The 27,032-nt window shown below is 37.5% G+C and overlaps 1 protein-coding gene across 1 annotated transcript; it reads right to left on the bottom strand.

Annotated features, from left to right (window-relative positions):
* Positions 1-3,825: 3,825 nt before the first annotated feature.
* Positions 3,826-27,030, bottom strand: LOC115222677 (copper chaperone for superoxide dismutase). The gene is made up of 7 exons (XM_036511588.1): positions 26,941-27,030; positions 18,551-18,623; positions 15,843-15,980; positions 12,515-12,698; positions 10,959-11,001; positions 8,006-8,160; positions 3,826-4,139 (listed from the first exon to the last, which is right to left on the bottom strand). The coding sequence occupies exons 1-7, from the start codon at positions 26,956-26,958 to the stop codon at positions 3,995-3,997; spliced, it is 756 nt and encodes a 251-aa protein (XP_036367481.1). The 5' UTR covers positions 26,959-27,030; the 3' UTR covers positions 3,826-3,994.
* Between the last annotated feature and the right edge of the window lie 2 nt (positions 27,031-27,032).

The raw sequence follows: 27,032 nt of genomic DNA, 5'->3' as shown, positions 1-27,032 counted from the left end.
CCAATAGTGACATTTCATGCATTGAGTACACATTAAATTTTATTAAACTTGACCAATATTTTTCAAGCAATGAACAATTTTCATCAAAACAATGATATAATTTGTCGACTTGGAACTTATTTGCAAAACTGCATGATAAACAAAATTTTTTGTCTTCTCATTCAGGGTCAGTACAAGTAGCTTGTTTCCGTTCTCTACCCTTGAACAACCAACATATAACTGACCGTAGGCAACAATAAACTTACCTTCTAAAAGTTCAACGATAATTCTTCTGCCACCACTTAATTTAAAGACAATTTGATGTACGCAGGGCCTTACTTTTCGTACAAACAATCATTTGTAGTAGCTGGTATGTATCTAAACTCCTGTTCATAGTTTAATGGAAAATTACACCGCTGTCGCTAAACACTATTTTAAAGTGTGATTTTTACGGTTCGGAAATTACTCTAAACGCATTTGACCATAAAGATGTTTGAAATTTAGTATTTTTTAAGATAATAATAAAATTAGTTGAATCTATTTTCATGCAGTCGAAGTGTGCTAAGTTTTTATAGCTCTGATGGCATGAAAATAGGTCTGACAAATTTTATTAATATCTGATAAAATACTAAGTTTCCAACATTTTTATGGTAGAGAGTTATGAGAAGTAATATTGTATGAGAGAATGAGCTCAATACATATTCCAGTTCCAAACATTATGAAGCACATGTTATGGTTAAATTACTTGATACAGTTTATAATATTTAGAGAAAGATTTTTTCAAAATGTTTATTTTGGAAATTACTTATGGAAATAGTTAGAGAAATATTTTTTCCAAAATGTTAAGATTAAGAAGAAAAAAAAAACAAAAATGAAGAATAGTAGAAGTGTCATTGAATAGTGAGAGAGGGGTAAAGCATGGGGAATAGTAGAAGTGTCATTGAATAGTGAGAGAGGGGTAAAGCATGGGGAATAGTAGAAGTATCATTGAATAGTGAGAGAAGGGGGTCGGAGGAGTAAAGTTGAAAAAGTGTGACACATTCACTTTCACATTTATTATTGTAGATGATTTTTTTCTTATTTATTTCAATAGATCTTAAGGCTTACAACCCATAATAGTTAAAGCAACTAATACCAAGTACATGATTCAGGGATATGTGTGGCAGAAACAGTGTAAATTAGTAAATGGTTTTGTTTGCTGAAGTTCTAAACAAAACCCATCAGCTCTTGTTAGATTCTAAGGTCAGAAGGTGATTCTAGCTAATGATGTGAAAACATTGGCTATCACGGAATCTCTTGTACTAACGAATCAGGAGTGTTATGAACGCATATTCATCATAAAGGAGAAGTTGTTCTCCTGAGACTATACAACAACAATTAGTATATTGACCACTTGAATCTGTTGGAATGTGTATTTTTTTGTGGGATAGTGTGTTTTCTTTTCCTTTTATGCCAGCTGTCAAATTTAATCGGAACACACACACATATATATATATATATATATTGGGCCATCCCATAAATAATGCAGTTTTTTCATACTTATTTTTCAAAATTAAGATAAACAAATTTCTTTTTTAATCTAAAACATACTCCCTCCATTTTCTACAATGTTCTTCCATCTATTTGGTAGACTTGCAAGGCTCCTCTTCCAAAATTCATTTGTCTTTGATGAAAAATACTCCTCCAGTATTGTTCTGAGCTCGTCTACGGAATTCATATTTTTCCCATCCAAATGATTTGAAGACTGTGGAATAAGTGATAATCAGATGGGGTAATGTCCTGCAAATATGGTGAGTGGGGCATCGTTTCCCATTCAAACTGCTCCAGCTTTTGGAATGTCATCTTCACTGTATGTTCCAAGCATTATCTTGATGGAAGAATATCTTTTGTTTTGAAACCAAAGATGGTCGTTTTTCTTCTAGTGATGAATGGTTGAATGACCAAATCCAAGCATCTCTGCTAGTTTCTCAACAGTTATGATGGGATTTTGTTCTACCAGGGTTTGCAGGATGTCCTTGTTGAGCTCTAAAATCTTCCAGGACAAGGCTTATCTTCTAGGCTGTAGTTTCTGGAACCATTGTTGACATTGGCTTACATTTATTATCCAATCCCCATATACTGCACTAATATTCTGTTGCTTTGTTACCTTTATTAAACTCAAAACAAAATACGCTCCTTTGTCACTTCCATTATAGCTTTGAAAAAATAACCGTTAAACTCAAACTGCACTCTTCAAAACTTGCACTAAGAATAAGTACAAGGTAAAATTACTTCCTGCTTTTATAGCAAGTTGATGCAGGTAGTTTATCCCATCCCCCTCTGACTTTTCGTTCATGCAATTAAAAAACCCACATTATTTTGGGGATAAATCTCTCTCTCTCTCTATATATATATATATATATATATATCATCATCAGCTAGCATGGGTTGGATGGTTCAACTGGGGTCTGAGAAGTCAGGAGGCTGCACCAGGCTCCAGTCTGATCTGGCAGTGTTTCTACCGCTGGATGCCCTTCCTAACACCAACCACTCCATGAGTGTAGTGGGTGCTTTTTATGTGCCACCAGCACAGGGGCCAGAGGAGGCTGGCAACGTCCATGACTGGCTGGTGCTTTTTAGGTGCCACCGGCACGGACACCAGTCAAAGCACTGCTGGCATTGGCCACGGTCGGATGTGTTTTTTACATGCCACTGGCACGGGTATCACTACTACAATTTCCATTTGATATTGATGTACTTGACTCAATAGGTCTCATCAAGCACAGTAGGTCACCCTATAATCCAAGGTAGGCACAGCAGGTCATCCAGCGAGCCATGAACTCACATTATTTGTTGGGTCTTCGCAGTTACAGCATATCTCCAGAAGTCTCGGCCGTTCGTCATTGCCTCTGTGAGGTCCAACGTTCAAAGGTCATGCTTGACCCCTCATCCCATGTCTTCCTGGGTCTACCTCTACCCTACATCTATCACGGACTTTTTAGTGACTAAAGTATGTTTACGTTCGCTATTGTGTACTTTATCTCATTAGGTGCGCACGCTCGCCATCCCGTGCATTATCTTAGCTATTTTCGGTTACGTTCAAGTCATGAGACTAGCAGTAGACCAATGACATGCGGATACTTTACATGGATAATACCATGTTTTGAGTTGTACAATGCAAGTTATTTTTTTAACTTGAGCAGAATAACTTGTGCATATCATATTATGATAAATAGCTTCACAGAGTTTGATTTTTTAAAAACCAGTAGACGTATATGTACGACACTTTGTTATTGTAATGGTGAACGTAAATAGACGCTATCTTGTTGGCACTTGTGTGTTTGTGTAGCCTCATTAGATAAGAAAAAACTGGAGCAGTGTCTCGCATGCTTCAGGTAATACCGGCGTCAAGGGGTTAAATGATGATGATATCCATAATGACATAAAATTCTTAAGAAAACAATCTGTCACAATCTTTTACTCCAGTATAAACTACAAGTAAGAAATCCATGACTATAACAATTTTATTCCATAGAAATTAGATTTATCACAATAAAGCTTTAATCTTTGAAAAAATATATTTATTTCAAAAGTCAGAAGAAATTTCTGGAATGTTAAAAAAAATCAAATTTTCTTCTAATGAAAGCAAAGACAAAAATTTAAAAAATAATAATAATAATAAAATAAAAATGAAATAGCTATAATACATCAAATATTACAAAATTTTTCAAGAAATCAAGGCAGAGGGAAAAAAATAATGAAAACCCAGTGTTTAGCTTAAATCAACATTTTTAAACATAATCGACTGATTTGTTTAAAATTAAATTATTCACAATCTTTAATGGCAATTTGTTGATTTTTTTTTTCATTAATGCTAATTAATGGATTTCTGTAATACTGGGCTCATAAGTAAAGAAGAAAAAAAACTCATGAATGGTTATAATATATATTTTCAAAATTCAACTGACATTGAACTTTTAATAGTTCTGTAGAAAAATTAATTTCAACAAAACCCAAACCGTTGCAATATATTTTTCTAAATTTTAGCATTCGGCAATTCATTCTCAGCAGTGTTGCCTGGTTTCACTTTCTCATTCCAAACATTAACTCCATCACAAGCACAAATCTTTTTGACATTCTGAAATAGTCCAGCAGATCGAGCAATGACGCCACAACCAACTCTGAAAAAGAATATTTAAATTCCATAGAAAATTATTAAGATTTCAGTTGTAGAGCTTATAAAATAATCAATCACCAAAGCAGTCGTTAAATAAGTGTCAAGTGCTTGTTCCTATGACTAATGAAGATGTGGTGTGGAATTGTGAAGCTCACTTTGCAACCACATGGTTTCAGGTTCAATCCCACTGTACAGCACCTTGGGTAGGTGTCATCTACTGCCAACCAATACCTTGTGAGTGAATTTGGTAGATGGAAACTGAAAGAAGCCTGTGCGTGTGTGTCTTTGTGTTTGTACCCCACCAAACACCACTTGACAACCAGTGTTGGTTCATTTACATCCCCATAAGATAGCAGTTTGACAGAAGAAACTGGTAGAAAAAGTACCAAACGTGAGAAAAAAACAAACAAGAAAGACATAAGTACTGGAGTCAATCTCTCTGACCAAACCCTTTCACAGCTGTGCCCCAGCATGGCCACAGTCCATTGAGTGTAACAAGTAAAAGATAAAAGATATACTGGGATTGATTTGTTCAACTAAAACTCTTCTCCCCTACAAAGTAGCTCTCAATGTTGGATTATACAACTGATGGTAGCCATGTTTAATTCATGGAGAGAAAATTACCATACAGATAAGTTAACATTTCATTTTACTAACATTTCTTTTTCCTACTTTTATTCCAACAACTTCTAGTTATATAATTTTAGTGTGTCATGTCTTAATATACGATGTAAATAGCAAAATAAGTTCATCTAAGATAGACCTGAAGATTGGCAATATAACCATTTTAATATGGTAATGTATAGAGACATTCTATTTCAGCAATATTGAGGAATATGTTGTCATGAAACGCGCGTAGTCTAGATAATGTAAAGTATATGATTTGTAATAAAAATTGAAGGTATTAATTTTAATAATTTGGAATAAGAATTATAGGTGTTAATTTTGATAATTTTAATATTTAGTCCTATATGTACATATGGTGGATAATGTCACTCAATGATGATTGCGTTGCTTGAGGGTGATTCTGTCTCATAAACCTATCTATTTAGACATATATATATATATATATATATATATATATATATGACAGTCTTCTTTCAGTTTCTGTCTACCAAATCCACTCACAAGGCTTTGGTCGGCCCGAAGCTGTAGTAGAAGACACTTGCCCAAGATGCCACACAGTGGTACTGAAGCCAGAACCATGTGGTTGGTAAGCAAGCTACTTACCACACAGCCACTCCTGCATCTATTTTAATCCCTTCAATACTAACTGGACAGAGGTGTTTGTATTTAAATTGAATCTCATTACAACACACATGATGTAAAATTTCAGTTGGTCAACATTGACATAATATATAAGAATAAGTAAAGTTACAGATAGTCTACAAAAGCCCTAGAATTAGCTTCACTGCATCAAAATTCAATGGAAGCACATACAACAGGTAGTTTGCTTCTTAGAAGTATAGTCATGGAAAAGATGAGAAAGTTAAGCAGATTGTAAGAAAGCTCTGTCAGAGGTATGGTACTCCTCATCTGTATCTTAACCCTTCACAACATTCAGATTGTTCAGTCAAATATTCATTTATTCACAATTTTCTGAATTAATCATGCATTGTCTCATAGCTTTGAGATTTCAATGGTGTGATTGTCTAGCTTTAGAATGACATTGTAAGGTAGGTGTGAGGAGCCAGATCTGGCCAGTTTTTACCATAAAACAAGGAGAATATTGTGGCTAGATATGACCAGAGCAAGAGGCTGGATCTGGCTACCCTGAACATAAAACAAGGTAGAATATTTTGGCTAGATATGACCATTTTAACCCTTTGACATTCAGATTTTTCTATCAAATATAATGTTTATTTATCCACATTGGCCGATGCCAGCGCCGCCTTGGCTGGCTTCCGTGCCGGTGGCACGTTAAAAGCACCAACTGATTGTGGCCGATGCCAGACCCCCCTGGCACCTGTGTCGGTGGCACGTAAAAAGCACCCACTACACTCACCGAGTGGTTGGCGTTAGGAAGGGCATCCAGCTGTAGAAACACTGCCAGATCAGACTGGTGCCTGGTGCAGCCTCCTGGCTTCCCAGACCCCGGTTGAACCGTCCAACCCATGCTAGCGCGGAAAACGGACGTTAAATGATGATGATGATGATGATTATTTGGAATTTAGAATGCATTATCTCACAGCTTTGAGATTTCAATGATGTAATTGTTTATTTTTAGAATGTCATTGTAAAGGTAAGAATGAGAGGCTTGATCTGGCTTAGGCTGAACATGAACAGTTTAAATTCTAAAGAGTTAAATTTGAAAAAACTTGTTGATTCATCTCTAAAAATTCCTAAACTAATATACAGTTATACACCGTTGAATTTGTAAAATTACAAATTTATCATTTTTCTCATACATATACCCAGTCCCTACACGCATTTTTAGTTTATTCCTGGTAGTAAAAAAGGTTCCTCACCTTCACTCTAGGTCCTTTGAATTGTTAGAAATAACCAAATTTGTCTTATATTACACAGTACAAGCTTGGAAAAATTTAAAAAGGACCCCTAGATGTATAGAATCTTGAACACACTGCTCGACTGAAAAAGTAAGATGGTTACAGCCGGAATGCTTTTGATCATAGACTTGCTTATGTCCTTTAGTTAAAGGACATATTAAGGGTATACATGTCTGTGGAGTACTCAGTCACTTGCACATCAATTTCACGAGCAGGCTATTCTGTTGATTGGATCAACTGGAGCGTTTGTTGTCACAACTGATGGGGTGCCAGGGGTATCTGGCTCATTATCATAAGGTCATGGGTTTGATATCCAGCAGTTCATTATGTCCTTGAGCAAGACACTTTATTTCACGTTGCTCCAGTCCACTCAGGTGGGTAAAAACAAGTTGTACCTGTAATTCAAAGGGACTGGCCTTGTCACATTCTGTGTCCAGCTGAATCTCCCTGAGAACTATGTTAAGAGTGGTTTCTTTTTGGTTTACCATAACCAAAACTTCTGATCTCTATTGTAAGAGTACTGCAGTTAATGAACCACAATAAAATTCTGTGTAAATTATAAATATCTGTCTGTGCACACAACACATATTGTATGATTTTAGAAACTTTGAGAAATATAAAGTAAATTATTTTTTTATGATGGAATTCGAAATAGATAAAGCTATAAATAACAACATGTAGGATATTGGCTTAAAAACCTTCAGATGGGAAAAAAGGTTGAAGGCTGCCCTTCAACTTTTTTGTATCCAAGGTTCTTTTAAACCCAATATTCTACGTGCAATTAACAGTAGAGGATGTAAAACTCTACTGTGTCTCTCGTTAATTTCTCTCCTTTCAACTTGTCACCCAGAAGGAATCCGTCTGAAACTTTGGATTATTCCACTCCTCATGGCAAGTTCATTGTACTCTTTTTATCAATTTTACTACATAAAAGTTTTGCTGACATGCATCAACACTTGCTTCTTTGGAATCTGTTTAATGACAAGCTTCTTACAGTTTCTTACCAATTCATTCACAAAGTCTCGGTCAGCCCATGATCATAGTAAAAAACTTCATCCTTCAGGGTCTTGCAGTGGGAACAAACCCTAAAATCCTAAATCATATGATTGGTTTAGGCTTTGAGGCCTTCAGACAGCATGTTTTATCCCACATAATTCTTTGTACCCTGTATTTTACAACTGTAGGGTTGGATCTGAGGGAGGTTTGGCTATTTTTCTAGCAAGTTGAGCAATCAGGTCAACACTCTTTCCTAAGATGTGAAGGATGAACACTGACAAAGTACACGAATGCAACAGATCTGATTCATTAAATATGATTAAACTTCAGAAGATGTATATTTTAAAGTTCTAAATAAAGTATTTACCTATCACTTGGATTGCCTGTAAATGATATATCGTTTCCTTCATGAATTACCATGGAACGACCAATAATCTCTGAAATGATAAGATTATCTTTGACCAGCCTGAAGTCACTTCTTCCAGTCTCTCCAGCTTTTATAACATCAAGATTGCCAGGAGCCTATAACAAATAAAATACATCAGTGTGAATTCTGAGTGAATGAATGGATAATTAACACATTTAATGGTAATACATTTTAAAAACACTAGAATTTTAGACATCACCATCAACATCATCATCATCATCATCACCATTTATGTCCACTATTCCATTTTTGCATGGATCAGATAGAGTTTCCTGAGACAGATTTTCTATAATCAGATGCCCTTCCTGTCGCCAACCCTCACCTGTTTCCATGTAAGGTAATATTTCTCCATGGCCAGACATGTTCATGCCAGAGTATTGGAAATGAATTACATTGCTTGTATGACAGTAAGGTTCTTTTATAACAATCATACAATCTCAAGATAAGGAGACACAAACACACACTCACTCATATGATAGGCTTCTTTTAGTTTCCATCTAGAAAATGTACACACAAGGCTATGGTCAGACTGGGGTTATAATAGAGGGCACTTGCTCAAGGTGCCACACAGTGGGATTGAACCCAAAACTATGTGATTGGGAGGTGAACCTCTTAACCATACAGTCACGCCTGCAACTAGAAAATTTATCCTTTCTAATATAGGCACAAAACCTGCAATTTGGGGGGAGGGGACTAGTCGATTACACTGACCCCAGTGCTTGACTGGTACTTATTTTATCAACCCAGAAAGGACGAAAAGCAAAGCTGTCCTCAGAGTGGAATTTGAACTCAGAATGTATAGCGCTGCAACTACAAAATTTATAAAACATTTATTTATTTAATAAACTAAATAGGAACAACTGCTAAAACAAACTGATATTTGAATTTTATGTGTGTAGAAAAACTGTTTATTGGGCTTCAAACATCCTTATTACCATCAAGACTGCTTCCTTGGAGGAGACTTTTCTTAATGAACCAAAATTTTGCTTTTGAATTCTACCTACACTTTTATTATAGTAAGGGTAAAGACCCCCTTCGGTCATGAATGACCATGGGATTGCACCTAGAAAGTTACCCTCCCAGACACAAGCCCGGGCAAGGTTGTTTATGGAAGACCAGCAGTCGCCCATGCATACCGGCCTCCCCTCTCCACGTCACCGATGTTGTCCAAGGGAAAGGCAAAGGGGCCGATACAGCTTGGCACCTGTGACGTCGCAACTCATTTCTACAGCTGAGTGAACTGGAGCAACGTGAAATAAAGTGCCTTGCTTAAGAACACAACACGCAGCCCGGTCCGGGATTCGAGCTCACAACCTCACGATTGTAAGCTCGACGCTCTAACCACTGAGCCATGCTTACAGTAATGTAATGATAAACTAGGTGCCAGGTGGCAGTGGTGTTAAATATGGTGGTAGATTAAGTCTGGCACTCTGTTGGTTATGATGGTGAGGGATCCAAATGATCCAATCAACAGAACAACCTGCTTGTGAAATCAATGTGCAAATGGCTGAGTACTCCACAGACATGTGTACTCTTAACGTTTTTCACAGGAAGATTCAGCACGACACAGAATGTGACACAGCTGGCCTTTTGCCATCATAGGATTGCTCATTTTTGCCAGCTGAATGGACTGGAGCAAGGTGAAATAAAGTGTCTTGCTCAAGGACACAACATACTGCAGAGAATTGAACTCGTGGCCTTGCAATCATGAGCCAAGTACCCTAAGCACTAAGCCATGAACCATTACAAAATAAAATCTACTACTCACAAAAGCTACATGATATGAACTCAGAATACAAACAGTTTAAACAAGTACCAGAAAGCCACCTGCCTAACATAAATACTTCTGTGAGTTTGCCACCCTAAACTAGTGCTTTATTGACCCTGGGGGAATGAAAGGTAAAGTGGAGCTCAACCAGACTTGAACCTAGAACGCAAGGTGCGAGAATAAATACTGGTTTCAAATTTTGGCACAAGGCCAACAATTTCGGGTTGATAAAATAAGTACCAGTCAAGCACTGGGGTCAGTGTAATCGACTAGTCCCCTCCCCCCAAATTGCATTGACCTCAGTAATCAACTGGTACTTATTTTATTGACCCCACAAGGATGAAAGCTAAAGTCAACCATGTCAGAATTTGAACTCAGAATGTAAAAACAGACAAAATGCCACTAAGCTTGGTATGCTAGCAATTCTGCCAGCTTGCCACATTAAGGCGCCAGAATAAATATTGTATTTTGTTTAATGTTCTAACGACTCGGCCAATCTATGGAAGTGATATCATATGTGTATGAGTGTGTATGTGTGGCCAGAACAGCAGGCATGGATTGATACAGCAAGTACAGCATGAGGAAGATGTAATCTTAAGGCCGACCAAGGTTGATAGGTCATGGGTTAGACACAGTCTGTAGATACTAAGAAGGATTAGTCTGACAGGAAACTTCAGGTTCAAGAGATCAGAGACAGAATTCACGAGAAAAGAAATTTTCCAAGAAGCTTTCATGGCAGACCAAAGATTGGAAGATTTATGCAAGTTAAGAGCAACAATATTGCTTCTACTGAAGTTTTTAACTTTGAGAGACAACTAATATGGATTGTAGGAAAGGGCTTTTAGTGGATCTGTTTGCATGGAAACGGTAACGATGGTTACTAGGTGACAATAAATGCAAAAGAAAAGATATATTTATGGTGGTCGTTAATGACTCCATAATTCTTGAGATGTTGGAATGGAAAGTAATAGGTTGTGAGTTGGCAGAAACAGGAAGGTTGCATTCTTTGGTAAATGAGACTGTCTACTAAAACTTACAGAAGTACACAACATTCAACCATACTTTTATTGTGTAGAATACTTTTCATTCATGAAAGAATAAAGAAAATTATTCAATAAAACTTACATCTTTATCAAACTTTTGCTTTAGACCATAAATATCTCCACAACTAAAATAACAAAAAATAATTTTGTGTTTTTAAATGTGAAATTAGAAAATACATCAATTCCTTTAATACTCTGTAAGGATTTTAACTTTGAATAACATTTTGTTTGTGTATTCTATCACACCGTTATGTAAAGCAAGAAAAAAATTCTTCAACAAAGATCTTTTGTACCAAATTTGACTAACTTTATACATTTAGATTAAACTCCAGAATGTGACTGGATATGTTTCCTGTCAACAATTCCCACTGGTTTCCAAGTGAAGCAACACATTTTCAAGTCTAATGAAGAACGACCAGCTTGGACATGTTCACATGAAGAACAGACGACATACGACAACAAAATGTGTGTTTTGTTTATAAAGATTTGTGGAACATAATCAAAAGATGTCAAGAAGCTGGAACATGCTTTTGAGGTGGACTAAAAGTAAATGACATTGTTAGTGAAGCCATTGTTTATAAACCAGTGAGTGAAAAACATGCAGAGAAACATGAAATTACTCACCACACTCTGGCACTTTGTCAATTGCAATAATACATGTTCCAGTTGATCCGATCAACGGAACAGCTTGCTTGTGAAATCAATGTGCAAGTGGCCGAGCACTCCACAGACACGTGTACCCTTAACGTAGTTCTCGGGGAGATTCAGCAAGACACAGATTGTGACATGGCTTACCCTTTGAATTACAGGTACAACTTGTTTTTACCCACCTGAGTGGACTGGGGCAACGTGAAATAAAGTGTCTTGCTCAAGGACATAATGAACTGCTGGATATCAAACCCATGACCTTATGATAATGAGCCAGATACCCCTGGCACCCCATCAGTTGTGACAACAAACGCTCCTGTTGATCCAATCAACAGAATAGCCTGCTCGTGAAATTGATGTGCAAGTGGCTGAGTACTCCACAGACATGTATACCCTTAATGTAATCCTTAGGAAGACTCAGAGTATGACAAGGCTGTCCCTTTGAAATACAGGTTCTACTTGTTTTTGCTAGCTGATTGGACTGGAGCAACGTGAAATAAACTGTCTTACTCAAAGACACAATGTGCCACCATAAAACAAGTTCCTGACCTTACAACCATGAGCTGAATACCCTAACCATTATGTTACGTACCTCCAAAATTACTCACACAAACACATACTTATACAATAGGCTTGTTTCATTTTCTGTCTACCAAATCCACTCACAAAGCTCTTTGGTTGACCTGGGCTAGGACTGAACCCGAGATCACTTGGCTGGGAAACAAGCTTCTAAACCACACAGCCAAGCCTGTGTCTCATGAACTACTTACACTTTTTTGTATTTCATAAAAATGGCTCCATATTCAGTAGCAAAAAAACCCCAGAAAACACCAGGAGACTTCATTTCTAAATGGTTAAGAAATCTGAAAATATTGCTCTTAAATCTACTAGCTGGCCCTATTAATTCACTAGAATATATTCTAATTTAAAAGTATTTGTAAAAAACAGAATCGTTAGTTTATGGGATGTTTTAATCCCAATAACACTCACCTATTACAACCATTTGAGATATCACCATATTCATGTATGCTCAGTCGGTGCACTCCAGGTTTTAAGCCATCAAGTGTTCCTTCGATGACACACGTTTTTGGTGAAGCCTGTACCAATCTAATAACTCCTTGAACCATACTTTTACCCATATCAATTGCAGCTACAGCAGCACCCAAATTTTTCCCTGCGTTAATATCAAAGAAGCTTCTTAAATTTGGTAAATGTGAAACCAGCTCATTCAAAACAACAAAAGACAAATGCAGTTTTATATTATAAATAATGAGTTTGCAGAATAGACACTAAATAAATAATATTATCTTGCCATCATCATTTAATGTCTGCAGCCACTCCCAAGGTTTTTGTCAGCCCAAAGTTACAATAGAAGACACTTGCCCAAGGTGCCATGCAAGCTTCTTAACCATGCAGCCACACCTGCATCAATGGTATATAAAAACATACATCCACCCAACCCAGTAATTTTAAATGAAAGCTAATTATACATATTGGTTTGTTATTCTTGTTTTACTATATTCTTTCCTACTCTAGGCACAAGGCCCAAAATTTTTGGGGAAGAGCCCAGTTAATTAGATTGACCCCAGTACGCAACTGGTACTTAATTTATCGACCCCAAAAGGATGAAAGGCAAAGTTGACCTTGGTGCAATTTGAACTCAGAACATAAAGACAGATGAAATACCTATTTCTTTACTACCCACAAGGGACTAAATACAGAGGGGACAAACAAGGACAGACAAATGGATTAAGTCGATTACATCGACCCCAGTGCATAACTGGTACTTAATTTATCAACCCCAAAAGGATGAATGGTAAAGTCAACCTCGGTGGAATTTGAACTCAGAACGTAATGGAAGACGAAATACTGCTAAGCATTTTGCCCGGCGTGCTAACGTTCCTGCCAGCTCACTGCCTTGTTTTATTATATTATTCCATTCAAGACATAGCTTGTATAAGATATTTACATGAATTAGTATTCATCCCAACATGTTAAAATTTTATTGAATTGTTAAAGAAGGTAAGAACTTCATGATTATCATTATCATCATTGTAACATTCACACTTCATGCTTACATGAGTTAAGGTAGACATTTTCTACCCAGATGTCTTTCCTATCACCAGCTCCATCCCACAATGCCAAGTCTCCAAGCATGGTAAAACACATCTAAGAGTTTATCAATTTCATCATGAAAATAATACTGTAAAACTGTTGTATCATCATCATCATCATCATGGACATTTCATGCCTATTTTTCTGTGAGTGATTTATGTTACCACTGGACACTTGATCATCTAGCACTTATAGTAACAGGAATAAAACCTCACCAAACCATTGTTATTTAGCATGCCATGTTTCTTAAGAATATGTATTTCTTTACTACTCACAAGGCGTTAAACATAGAGGGGACAAACAAGGACAGACAAAGGGATTAAGTCGATTACATCGACCCCAGTGCAAAACTGGTACTTTATTTATCTACCCGAAAGGATGAAAGGCAAAGTCGACCTCGGCGGAATTTGAACTCAGAAAGTAACGACAGACGAAATACCGCTAAGCATTTCGCCCGGCACGCTAATGTTTCTGCCAGAATATGGTTTAAGGGCTTGATGCCTTACCAATCATCAGCTATAGTTTGGCAATTTTTTTCATTGCCAGCACCACTAGAGAAATCTGCAACAAACCCAAAAAGCCTCCTGTACTCTGTATCAGTTTTATTAGAGAGTTACTACTCTCCTCATTGGACAGCTTTTACTGTAGCTTACAGAACCTCCAGCTCTTCCAACTAAATGCCTTCATTTTGGGGTGAATGGTTTGACTAGCTGGGTGCTTTTCTTATTACCAACCACTTGATGCGTGAACAGGGTGCAGCGTAGCATAACACTGATTGGTGCTCGTTTTCTAATGCATCTGCTTTTTACGCATGAGAATGTGTACGAAAGTGTCTGTGTGTGCGAGAGAGAGTGTGTGTGTGAGAGAGGATGTGTGTGTGTGATGAGTGTATGCACTAGAGTGTATGTGCGTATTGAGAGAGTGTGTGTGCATGATGAGTGTGTGATAAGAGTGTGTGGGTGTAATGAGAGAGTGTGTGTGTGTGTGTGCATGATGAGTGTGTGATAAGAGTGTGTGGGTGTAATGAGAGAGTGTGTGTGTGTGTGTGCATGATGAGAGAGTGTGTGTGCATGATGAGTGTGTGCATGATGAGTGTGTGATAAGAGTGTGTGGGTGTAATGAGAGAGAGTGTGTGTGTGTGTGTGCATGATGAGTGTGTGATAAGAGTGTGTGGGTGTAATGAGAGAGATTGTGTGTGCATGATGAGAGAGAGTGTGTGTGCATGATGAGAGAGAGTGTGTGTGCATGATGAGAGTGTATGTGTGATGAGAGAGAGAGTGTGTGTGTGATTCACTAAAGCTAACACTGGGTGACATTAATGAAGAGAAACAAAACATTTTAAGCATAAACTTGGATGTTGTTTATAAAATAAATGTCATATGTTTAACTGAGAGCATATTATGTTTATAGAAAAAAAAAAAAGAATGAAATATTTTGAAATTGTGTAGAAATGGGTCAACCAACAGTCAATTTAGTATGATAAAAACAGAAGTAGGAGTATTGGTGGAAACAACACACCAACACACCTTCAGACTACCCCACTTCTTTAACATCTGTGAGAACATCTGTATTAAAATATGTTCTAAACACCTGCTTGATGACAAAGGTTGTTATCTTATTGAAATACTGATTATTTTCAAAACTGAAACAAGGACAGTATATCATATTTTATTAGAAATATTGTCACAAAAGGATTTTAACATGTTAACTTCCACAGTTTGTTATCAGAACTTATTGGTGATGCCACGTATTTCTAGTCACACTGCATATAGTTTGATTACAAGGAAATGTAATTTTTTGGCATTATCACAATATTTAATAATTAAACTTTAATATTTAGCACTCATATTATTTTAAATATCCTTGAAACCAGGTTAAAGATACAGAAAATATTTTCTCAAATTATGAAAATGTAGCCCTGGTGGTACATATGGAGGCTGTGTGGAGTTTGCAATGAATCACTGGTAGTATATGTGACATTAATGTATTAAAGATATGTTTTAAAATCCTTTACTAAATATTATTTGAAGTAAAAATAAATTGGATATGAGAGAATTGAAAATAAATGGTTAGAAACATTGCTTCTAATTATTATTGATGAACAAAAAAAAAATTTACTTGAAGACTGATTAAGAGGCGCTTAAAGAAATAAGAACTAGTTCAGAAAAGTCAAAGAAAAGCCAGAAAATAGATGTATATTTACCAGTAAGTTCTGATCCATAGCCCTGTAATGCTACTTTTTTACCAGATTTTTCAAGCAGTTCTTTAATTTGAGAACTCAGTAGAACAGATTTAACCACAACACGCTGTTCTTCCAGGTTTATATCAAAAGAGCTGATGCCTTAGGAAAATTAATGAAAATTAAAATGAAGAATAAATACATGGAACAACGGAAGAAATTAGTTCAATTTCTAAGTATATTCGGACTCAACATCTTAACATAGGAGACACTGGAATGTTACTTAACCATTCAGATTATTCTGTCAAATGAAATGCTTATTTTATTCACATTGTTTTGAATAAAACATGTATTATCTTGTAACTTCAAGATTTATATAATGTGATTGCTTATTTGTAGAAAGACATTGTAGAGTAGGTGTGAGTGGCCTAATAGGGCTGGTTTGAGCATAAAACTAGAAGACTGGATGTGGCCAGTTTAAATGCTAAAGGGTTAAGCTAGTAAAAAATTTAGCTGAATCAAACCTCAAATTCCACCTTACCATCTTGGAGAAATGTGGATTATGGAACATTGTAGTTGAAAAGTAAGATGAGATAGTCAAAACTGAAGAACCTTTGGTAAAACATTTTTCTGCTCAATCAGAGCAAAACTGGGGCTAAACAACAACAGTCTAATTTTATTTTGCCATATTAGAATTCTTCAATATGATCCTAAACTACAGTGGAATTATGAAAACTATGACATGAGGTTTTAACTCTTTAGCATTCAGATTACTCTATGAAAGGTAATTCTTTTATTCTTTTACTTGTTTCAGCCATTCTTTTATTTGTTTCAGACTGCAGCCATGCTGGAGCAACACCTTAAGGGGTGTTAGTCAAAGAAATTGACCCCAAGACGTATTCTTTGTAACCCTAGTACTTATTCCATTATTCTTTTTTGCATAACCACTAATTTACGGGGACATAAACATACCAGCATTGGTTGTCAAGCGATTGGGCAGGAGACAAACACAGACATACACAAATATATACATATATATGTGTTATCATCATCATTATCGTTTAATGTCTGCCATCCATGCTAGCATGGGTGGAATGGTTTGACAAGAGCCATCCAAGCAGAAGCCTGTACCAGACTTCTGTGACTGTTTTGGCAGGATTTTTACAGCTGAATGCATTTCCTAACACCAACCACTCAGCAGAGTGGACTTAGTGCTTTTTATGTAGCACAAGCAAAGGCAAGGTCAGTTTTGGCAAGGTTTTTACAACAGGATGCCCTTCCAAACACCAACCATTTTACAGTGCATGCTGGGTGCTTTGAAGTGACACCTGCACTAACAGGATCACCAAGTTTTTGCAAGACAAGAAACAAAAAACAAAAAACTTTCAAGAGGGGAAGGGGCATTGGAGGAGGTGATCTTGTGTTGGATGATGAAAGGTTATGGTGAGACAGAAACAAATGTTTTGCTGTAGAGGAAGTACATGGTTGCTCGGAGGGAGGGAGAGAGATAGGGAGAGAGAGCGAGAGAGAGATCAGGAATGAAGATGGAAACAGGTGTGCCACTGCAAAGGAACTACATAGTTACCCAGCCTGAGGGAAGTGCAGGAGAAGGAAAGAGAGAGTGGGAGAGAGCAGGATAGAGATGGTGGCAAAATGCCAGGCATACTCATAAGGGATGGAGATCAGAGTATAAATGGGATGGTTGAGCAAAGGAAGAGAGAGATATAGATGGTGGAAAGTACCAGGGCGTACCCTTGAGGTTTGAACACCATAATATAAGTGGTAAAATATTGCAAAGGAAGTTCGATTAAAGAGTACAGAGGTGGGGGAGTGAGTGGTGAAAACCTGGGTATATATAGTTGGGGTCCATTGGATAGCAATGATACAGAGGAACGGGCCCTTGAGGACAGGACTGGGGAGTAAGAGCTAGGCGTAATGTATAATGGAGGAAATGTGAGAAAGAGAAGAGATGTGGAGATGTAGATTGGTTTGTTGGGGTAGGGTGAGTGAAAATTTTTCTTGTTACGTGTGGGTGGAGCACACAGGTCAGGGGTTAGCAAATCACAATAATACAGTGAGTCAGGACATGTGGGTGGAACAAACAGGTTGGGGGCTAGCAGATAGCAATGATACAGTGACAGAGGCCTAAGAAGACAGGATTGGGAAATTGGAGGTAAGCATATTGCATGAAGTGGAAATGTGAGGAAGAAAAGAGATGCAGAGATGTAGTTTGGTTTGTCGAGGTGGAGTGTGTGAGACGTTTTCTCGTTAAGTGTGGATGGGACATACAGTGCTTCCAGAACTCAGTTTCGCTGACATGGGTGGGTCCTCTCTAGAAGTTCATATCGCCAATATATTTATATGCAACAGGTTTCTTCCAGTTTCCATCTACCAAATCCACTCACAAGGCTTTGGTCAGCCTGAGGCTATAGTAGAAGGCACTTACCCAAGGTGCCACGCAGAGGGACTGAACCTAGAACCATGTGGTTGGGAAGCAAGCTTCTTACCACACAGCCATGTCTGCACCTGTATAGCCAAGTCTGTTTATTTACATTGTTTTGAATTAATCATGCATTATCTTGTAACTTTGCAACTTCAATGATATAACTGTTCATTTTCCGAATGGCATTGTAGGGTAGGTGTGAGAGACTGGATCTAATCAGTTTGAACATAAAACAGGGAGACTATTTTGGCCTGATATGCTAAATGGTTAAATAAATTTAAGATATTACCATCAACTCCTTCCAAAGTCTTTTTAACAGCATTTACACAACTCTTACAAGACATCTGAACTGCATACTCGGTCTGAAAACAAAATTTTAAAAAAAGTTACAATGAAAATTTTACTCTACAAAAATTTTTTATTAAACAAAAAAAGAACAAAAACACCCATCAATATCTCATTCCAAGTTAGGTAATGGAAAAAAATTTTGCACTTCTGAAGTTTCATAAGAGTGTATAAGGGGAGCAAGAGACGGTTAGAATTGGGGATGGAAATGAATGGAATGGAGAGGGGTAAGATGACGGAAATAGGAATGGTTCAAGAAGGGGAATAGAGTAGAAAGTAGCAGAAAGATGTGCAAAGTGTAGGAGCAGCAGGGAGGGGGATATAGAGGTACACATGGGGCTATAGTAAGCAGGGCTTGCAGGTAGATATAAAAGGGCACTGAGAATGATAGCAGACAAGAGAGGGGTCAAGAATGGAGTATAGGAGAGAGGGAGATGTTGGTGTGTTTATGTACCCATAACTTAGCGGCTCGGCAAAAGAGACCGACAGAATAAGTCTTGGGATCATTTTGTTCGACCAAAGGCGGTGCTCCAGCATGGCTGCAGTCAAATGACTGAAACAAGTAAAAGAATAAAAGAATTTGTTTTAAAAATTAATTGAAACAAAGACAGTGAATTTTGACAGAAATATTCTAACCTTTGTCCCAAAACACACAAAATTGGAATAACTCGCTGGTGCTTCTCACAATTCAAATTTCAATGTACATTTTTCCCTCATCCAAAAAATGTCTTTTTCATAAAAAATTTGTGATGACAGACTACAATCAATATTCACCTTCATTTACTGAATATCAGATGACAGAGTGAGATATTAGTTGTAGTCTGCCAGTTCCTATCAAACCATCCAGCTCATGTTAGCATAGAAAGCAGGCATTAAATGATGATGTGTACTGGTGTGTATGTTTGAGGGCCTACCAATCTTTTTTCTCCACATTAAATTCTGATATAATCCTAACCTATACCACCTGAGAGGTATTTGTAGAAAATTTTATTAATAGATAGTTTCTAAAAAAGTTATAAGAAAACAAAACTGATCCATGTAAATTACCTAAACTCCTGAACAAAATTTTCACATTAAATTCCTATATAAAAAAAAATCTACAGCTTTGAAAGGCATCTGTAATAAATTCCATTAAGGGAAAATCTATTTTTCTGAAAGTTATGAGGAAATGAAGTCAGGAGGGGACACACCTGTTTAGGTATACCTGAAACCTCCCACCACAATACAGGTGTAAATATTCAATTACTTAAACTGAATACCAATAGTATTGAACACATCAGTCTTTGGAAGATCTACAATGGTCAGTCTTCATTACTGCTTCTACAAAGATGTTTAAAAAAAAGTGTGTGATGACCGGGGAAGCATATTTCATGAATGCTGGGTGGAAGGAAAGCTAAGAAACATTTTTACATGAGGAAATAAAAGATTATTTTTTCATTTTAAGTACATACTAGCAGGCTTCCCAGCCTTCGGCCTGGTCTGTACAGTGCTCAAATGTATTCATAAGGCACACATTGGCATTTATTGTAAATCCCATTTTCCTTACAATAAAAATTATTAAAAGGTATTTCAATATTGCATAACATAATTTTTAACATTTATTTAGAATACCTAAATTGTGCTACCACAATTATCATCATCATCATTGTTTAACATCTGCTTTCCATGCTGGCATGGGTTGGAGAGTTTGACAGGAGCCAGCCAGAAAGAAGCCTGCACCAGACTTCTGTGACTGTTTTGGCAGGATTTTTACAGGTGGATGCCCTTCCTAACACCAACCACTCAGTAGAGTGAACTTAGTGCTTTTTACATGGTACAAGCACAGGTGAGGTCAGTTTTGGCATAGTTTTTACAGCTGGATGCCTTTCCAAATGCCAACCACTTTACAGTGTGGACTACATGCTTTTAAGTGGCACCTGCACTGACAGGGTCACCTAGTAACCTGCAAGACAAAATTCTTTTGAGAGGGGAAGATGCAGTGGTGGAGGTGATGAAAGATTATATAGTGAGACAGAGAGACAGAAACAGGCATCTAGCTGTAGAGGAGGTACATGCTTTACTTGGCTGGAGGGAGAGAGAGAGAGAGAGAGAGAGAGAGAGATCAGGAATGAAAACAGAAACAGATGTACTGCTGTGAAGGAGAGAGAGAAAGTGGGAGACAGCAGGATATAGATGGTGGCAAGTGCCAGGGAATACTCACAATGGACAGGGATCAGAATATAAATGGAATGGTCAAGTAAAGGCAAGAGAGAGAGAGAGAGATGGTGGCAAGTGCCAGGGAATACTCACAATGGACAGGGATCAGAATATAAATGGAATGGTCAAGTAAAGGCAAGAGAGAGAGAGAGAGATGGTGGCAAGTGCCAGGGAATACTCACAATGGACAGGGATCAGAATATAAATGGAATGGTCAAGTAAAGGCAAGAGAGAGAGAGAGAGATGGTGGCAAGTGCCAGGGAATACTCACAATGGACAGGGATCAGAATATAAATGGAATGGTCAAGTAAAGGCAAGAGAGAGAGAGAGAGAGATGGTGGCAAGTGCCAGGGAATACTCACAATGGACAGGATCAGAATATAAATGGAATGGTCAAGTAAAGGCAAGAGAGAGAGAGAGAGATGGTGGCAAGTGCCAGGGAATACTCACAATGGACAGGGATCAGAATATAAATGGAATGGTCAAGTAAAGGCAAGAGAGAGAGAGAGAGAGATGGTGGCAAGTGCCAGGGAATACTCACAATGGACAGGATCAGAATATAAATGGAATGGTCAAGTAAAGGCAAGAGAGAGAGAGAGAGATGGTGGCAAGTGCCAGGGAATACTCACAATGGACAGGGATCAGAATATAAATGGAATGTCAAGTAAAGGCAAGAGAGAGAGAGAGAGATGGTGGCAAGTGCCAGGGAATACTCACAATGGACAGGGATCAGAATATAAATGGAATGTCAAGTAAAGGCAAGAGAGAGAGAGAGAGATGGTGGCAAGTGCCAGGGAATACTCACAATGGACAGGGATCAGAATATAAATGGAATGGTCAAGTAAAGGCAAGAGAGAGAGAGAGAGATGGTGGCAAGTGCCAGGGAATACTCACAATGGACAGGGATCAGAATATAAATGGAATGGTCAAGTAAAGGCAAGAGAGAGATATATAGATGGTGGCAAGTGCCAGGGAATACTCACAATGGACAGGGATCAGAATATAAATGGAATGGTCAAGTAAAGACAGAGAGAGAGAGAGAGATGGTGGCAAGTGCCAGGGAATACTCACAATGGACAGGGATCAGAATATAAATGGAATGGTCAAGTAAAGGCAAGAGAGAGATATATAGATGGTGGCAAGTGCCAGGGAATACTCACAATGGACAGGGATCAGAATATAAATGGAATGGTCAAGTAAAGGCAAGAGAGAGAGATATAGATGGTGGCAAACTGCCAGGGCATACTCACAATGGACAGGGATCAGAATATAGATGGAATGGTCAAGTAAAGACAGAGAGAGAGAGAGAGATGGTGGCAAGTGCCAGGGAATACCCTTGAGGTTTGATGGTCATAATATAAGTGGCAGGATACTGTCAAAGAAGTGGGGTCTATTATCATTTCCTCCATAAGGCCCATCATCCTGAAATTGGTTCATACCACTTCATCCCACATCTTTCTGGATCTCCCTCTTCTGCAGGTACCATCCACTTTCAGTGATCGGCACTTCTTTATGCACCTGCCCACATTCATACGCATCACATGTCCAAACCAGTGCAGTCTTCTCTCTTGCATGCTGCATTTGATTCCTCTTATACTCAACTTTTCTCTCAATAGATTTGCACTTTGTCATACATGTGCTCTGATGTTGCACATCCAATGGAGCATACTTCCTTCATTTCTCTTCAGTCTACACGTCTTCTGCATTCAGAGCCCATGTCTTACTACCATGGAGTATAGCCATTCACACACAAGCATCATACAGTCTTCCTTTCACTCTGAGAGAGAGTCCTTCTTGTTGCCACATTAAATTACAATATAATCAGAATCAACACCTTTGAAAGGCATCTGTAATAAATTCCATTAAGGGAAAATCTATTTTTCTGAAAGTTATGAGGAAATGAAGTCAGGAGGGGACACACTTGTTTAGGTATACCTGAAACCTCCCACCATAATATAGCTATCTGAATTTCCTCCACCCTATTCTTATTCTAGAAACAATACTTTCAGAGCATCCTCCTCCAATGCTAATTTGGTCACCTAGGTAACAGAAACTATCTACATTCTCAAGAGAGCCTCCTGGGCATTTGAGAGAATCTAAGTCCTGTGGGTTCTCAGTGCTTATTGTTCCTGCACACAAAGACTACTTTATCTGTTAATCTACCTGTGATTCCATTCATTCTCTTATGTGTCCATAATTTACACTAGGTAAAGTGAATGGAATTTCTTCCAACTTATTGAACCTGTCAGGTAACTGGAGAAGAAATTCCAGATATGGAATCAAAGGACCTTAAAGTTAACCTAGCAAAGGTCAAAGTTGTTGTTAGTAAGAAAGAAGATAAAACTCTCGTTCTGTCAGGTAAATGGCCCTGACAGAACGAGAGTTTTATCTTCTTTCTTACTAACAACAACTTTGACCTTTGCTAGGTTAACTTTAAGGTCCTTTGATTCCATATCTGGAATTTCTTCTCCAGTTCTGCTAAAGATTCTGCAATAAGAGCAAGGTCATCAGCATATAGCAGTTCCCATGGGCATCCAGTTTTGAATTCATCTGTTGTGGCCTGGAGGACTATGATGAATAAGAGTGGGCTGAGAACTGAGTCCTGGTGAACCCCTACCTGAATGCTGAATTCATCACTGTATTCATGGCCGACTCTCACCTTACTGACAGCAGAGCTCTAACAAGCCACTCCTCTACTCCTAACTTCCTTAGAGACCACCATGTAACAGAGCAGGGAACTCTGTCAAAAGCTTTCTCCAGGTCGATGAAGGCTAAGTACAATGGCTTACTTTTGGCCAAGTACTTTTCCTGCAGCTGTCTCACTAGGAAGATAGTATCTATGGTACTCTTCCCAAGTACAAAACCAAACTGCATCTCATCTAGTTTAATTCTATTTCTTATCAGTTGTGCTATAACCCTCTCAGTAACTTTCATGACCTGGTTCAGCAGTTTGATACCTCTGTAGTTGTTTCTACATAAGGCATCACCTTTACCCTTGCAGCAGCTGACTATGATACTGCTACACCAGTCATTGGGGACGGTGCTTTCCCAAATAACTTGATTATATACAGGTGACTAAGCTGTATCCTACACTACAGGGGGAGATAACTAAATTTTTGAATGGAGGTGAGATAACCAAGAAGTACCTGCTTTTTAGTAATTTAACCATTTTGGGGGGAGGGGTAATTTTAGCATTATATGACTTAAGTTATTATAACTTCAATCATCAAATGTTTTGTCGTCGTAATGGTGTCATTGTGCATAAAATGCTAGCTTCCAAATCCTGATTTCTTAGACAAAAATTATCAGACTTTAAACTTCAGTAACTCTTTTCTAAAATTTTTCAAGAACAAATGAATAACATCAGATTCAACGTGAAAAATTACATCAATATTCCAAATTTGAAAAATTTCACTTAATTTTAAAATTTCGGAAAATGAAACCAAACAGAAAAAAAATCAAGCCCGTCTTCTACAGTAGAAGGTGCCACGCTGTGGGACTGAACCCGAGACCATGTAACTGGAATGCAAACTTAACAGCTAAAATTTTCAAAAAATGACTTTTTCCCTTGATTTCTGGCAGGTGGTAGCGCCAAAGTAACGAATGATGCATCTTCATAAGCAACATTACAAGTCTAGAAGTTGTTGCATTTCAAGTAAACTTCCAAAACTTTGAAAAATAAACTGCTTCTTAGCGTCGCCCATAGATCTTGAGGGAGATTATAGACGATTAAATAACTTAATATTTCACTGATATTTTATTTTATCGACCACGGTTAAATAAAAGGAAAATCAGGCGAGATTTGAACTCAAAGTATAAAGGGTAGTAACTTGATAACGCAAAGTATTTGTCTGAGGCTTCTTGACAATTATGTATCTGCCTGATAATAATATTAAAAGTAAAAAAAGAAAGAAAAAAGAAAAAGAAACAACTGACAATTCATATTCAAATATAAACGATGAAGAAAATAATTTAAATAGTGACATGAAAGAGCTACAAGGAAAACAAACCATCGAAAATAAATACCAGTCCACCGTCCACAAAAACCACCCTTAAAAAGTTGTTTTTTTCGACACAAACCTCTCCCTTTCGGCTACAGGGAATACGAACCTGCAAAAAAATTGGCAAAAATCGACATTTCTAAATTTCAAGAATATATAGATTCTTGAGTGTAATTCAATTTTCTTTGCTAAAGGGAGTGAAAAATGAAGTGAGAGTGACCATATGTGTACTAATCATGCGCTTAGAAAGTGATAGTGTGCGCATACTATGAGGACAGAATTTACGAGTTTTCTTTCCAGAAATCAAGGAAGAAAATATAGTGAGTTATCCAAGTTGGAACTTCCAAAATTTTGTTTATCTTGCCAAGTCTATATTCAGTAACCACACTTCACGAAACAAAACTTTATTTATGGCACAAACGAAACATTGCTAACTTTATTATTAGTTTTAAGAATTTGTACATAAACGACTGATAATAAAACGGATATAAAATTCCAAAATTAAGCGAAAAACTGTTAGTTTTTCAAAAGTACTTATAAAGAATAAGTTAATTGCGTTGTTCTATTACCCTAGTCTGCTTCACTCATAAAGGTGGATAAAGTTTCATTTGTTTTTCCAAATTGCTAAAAGAAACACGAATCGTTTCCGAAGTGGAAGAAGTTGGAATAAAAGAGAAGAACCTGTTAAATTTACTAATTTCTGAATTTTCTTTTAGTCTAATTTTAACAATAATAAAATAAATTTTAAAATTTACCTACGTAAAACGCAAGGCAACTTGCAATAAGTGTGTCCCCCACTTCCTCACAACTTTTAGAAGGAAGGGTATAAAAATACACTTTCTTCTAAAAGTTATGAGAAAATGAAATTTTCTGCAAAATACCTTTCAGAAGGTGTAGATTAAAAAAAACAGGTACAATTATTTCAAAAATTTGTAGATGTGTGCGAGCACACCAATTTTTTTAGTTGTAGCTTGTACTTGATTCAGATTATTGTTATTATTATTTCGCCTGCCGCTACGTTCTTAGTTCAACTTCCGCCGAGGTCGACCTTTCCTTTCATTCTTTCGGGGTCGATAAATTGAGTACCAGTAAGGCACTAGGGATGGTGGTGGTGGCTATGTGATCGACTAGTCCCCTCCTACCAAATTTCAGGTCTTCTGCCTATAACAGAAATCATTATTATTCGTTCGTCTTTACGTTCTGGGTTCAAATGCCGCTGAGGTTGGCTTTGCCTTTCATCCTTTCGGGGTCGAGAAATTGAGTACCTGTTTTTTTATTCGCCATAAAAGTTTTACAGAGAGGGGACAATTGCTGGCCTTGTGCCAAAATTTGAAATCATCTTCAATATTATTATTATTATCATCATTCCGCTTTACATTCAGAGTTCAAATGTCGCCGAGGTCGACTTTGTCTTTCATCCTTTCGGGGTCATCAAAATAACTACCTATTTCTTTATTACCCACAAGGGGCTAGACACAGAGGGGACAAACAAGGACAGACATAGGTATTAAGTCGATTACATCGACCCCAGTGCGTAACTGGTACTTATTTAATCGACCCCGAAAGGATGAAAGGCAAAGTCGACCTCGGCGGAATTTGAACTCAGAACATAACGGCAGACGAAATACCGCAAAGCAAAATAAATACCAGTTAAGTACCAGCAGCGTCAGTTTTATTTACTTTACAAACCTCTCCTCTCTACAAATTTCAGTCCCTTGAAGCCTATCGTATAATAATAATAATTAATTCTTTTTTATTGGCCACAAGGGCTGACACACATGATTAGAAAACATAAAGGGACAAAACAGGACGAAAGGTTGCAAAGGGTTTTGTCCGTTTGTGAAAAAATCGTGTAAAATAATAATAATAATAATCAATTCTTTTTTATTGGCCACAAGGGCTGACACGCATGATTACATAAAGGGACAAAACAGGAATAATAATAATAATTAATGGGCGAAAGTTAGGGTTTCAATCCTAAAGAAACATATTTACGTATCGAACCATATGAAAAAAAAGCAAAAGAAGAAAATAATAAATTTAAAGGAAAGCAATTGATCAGCAGTCGAACAAAGTTCCATAAAAACGATGATGATTGAAGCATTATGAATTAAAAGAAAAAAAAAAAATCACGCACCGAGCTGGGGAAGTCCATGCTGCTGGCAACGTCGTCGCGCGGCGACTCTCTTCTCTAACTCCGCTCACTTAAGAGTCGCACGGTGAACCACG

The sequence above is a fragment of the Octopus sinensis genome, linkage group LG20, assembly GCF_006345805.1.
Source record: "Octopus sinensis linkage group LG20, ASM634580v1, whole genome shotgun sequence".
NCBI lineage: Eukaryota > Metazoa > Mollusca > Cephalopoda > Octopoda > Octopodidae > Octopus > Octopus sinensis.
This window is presented reverse-complemented; position numbering and strand designations above follow the sequence as displayed.

What these genes read in the sequence shown, in the direction of transcription:
- LOC115222677 (XM_036511588.1), bottom strand. An exon ending in AGCAAAAGTTTGATAAAGAT is followed by an intron (nt 8,161 to 10,958) that starts GTAAGTTTTATT and finishes TATTTGTTATAG; the next exon opens with GCTCCTGGCAATCTTGATGT. An exon ending in ACAGGCAATCCAAGTGATAG is followed by an intron (nt 4,140 to 8,005) that starts GTAAATACTTTA and finishes ATTCTTTTTCAG; the next exon opens with AGTTGGTTGTGGCGTCATTG.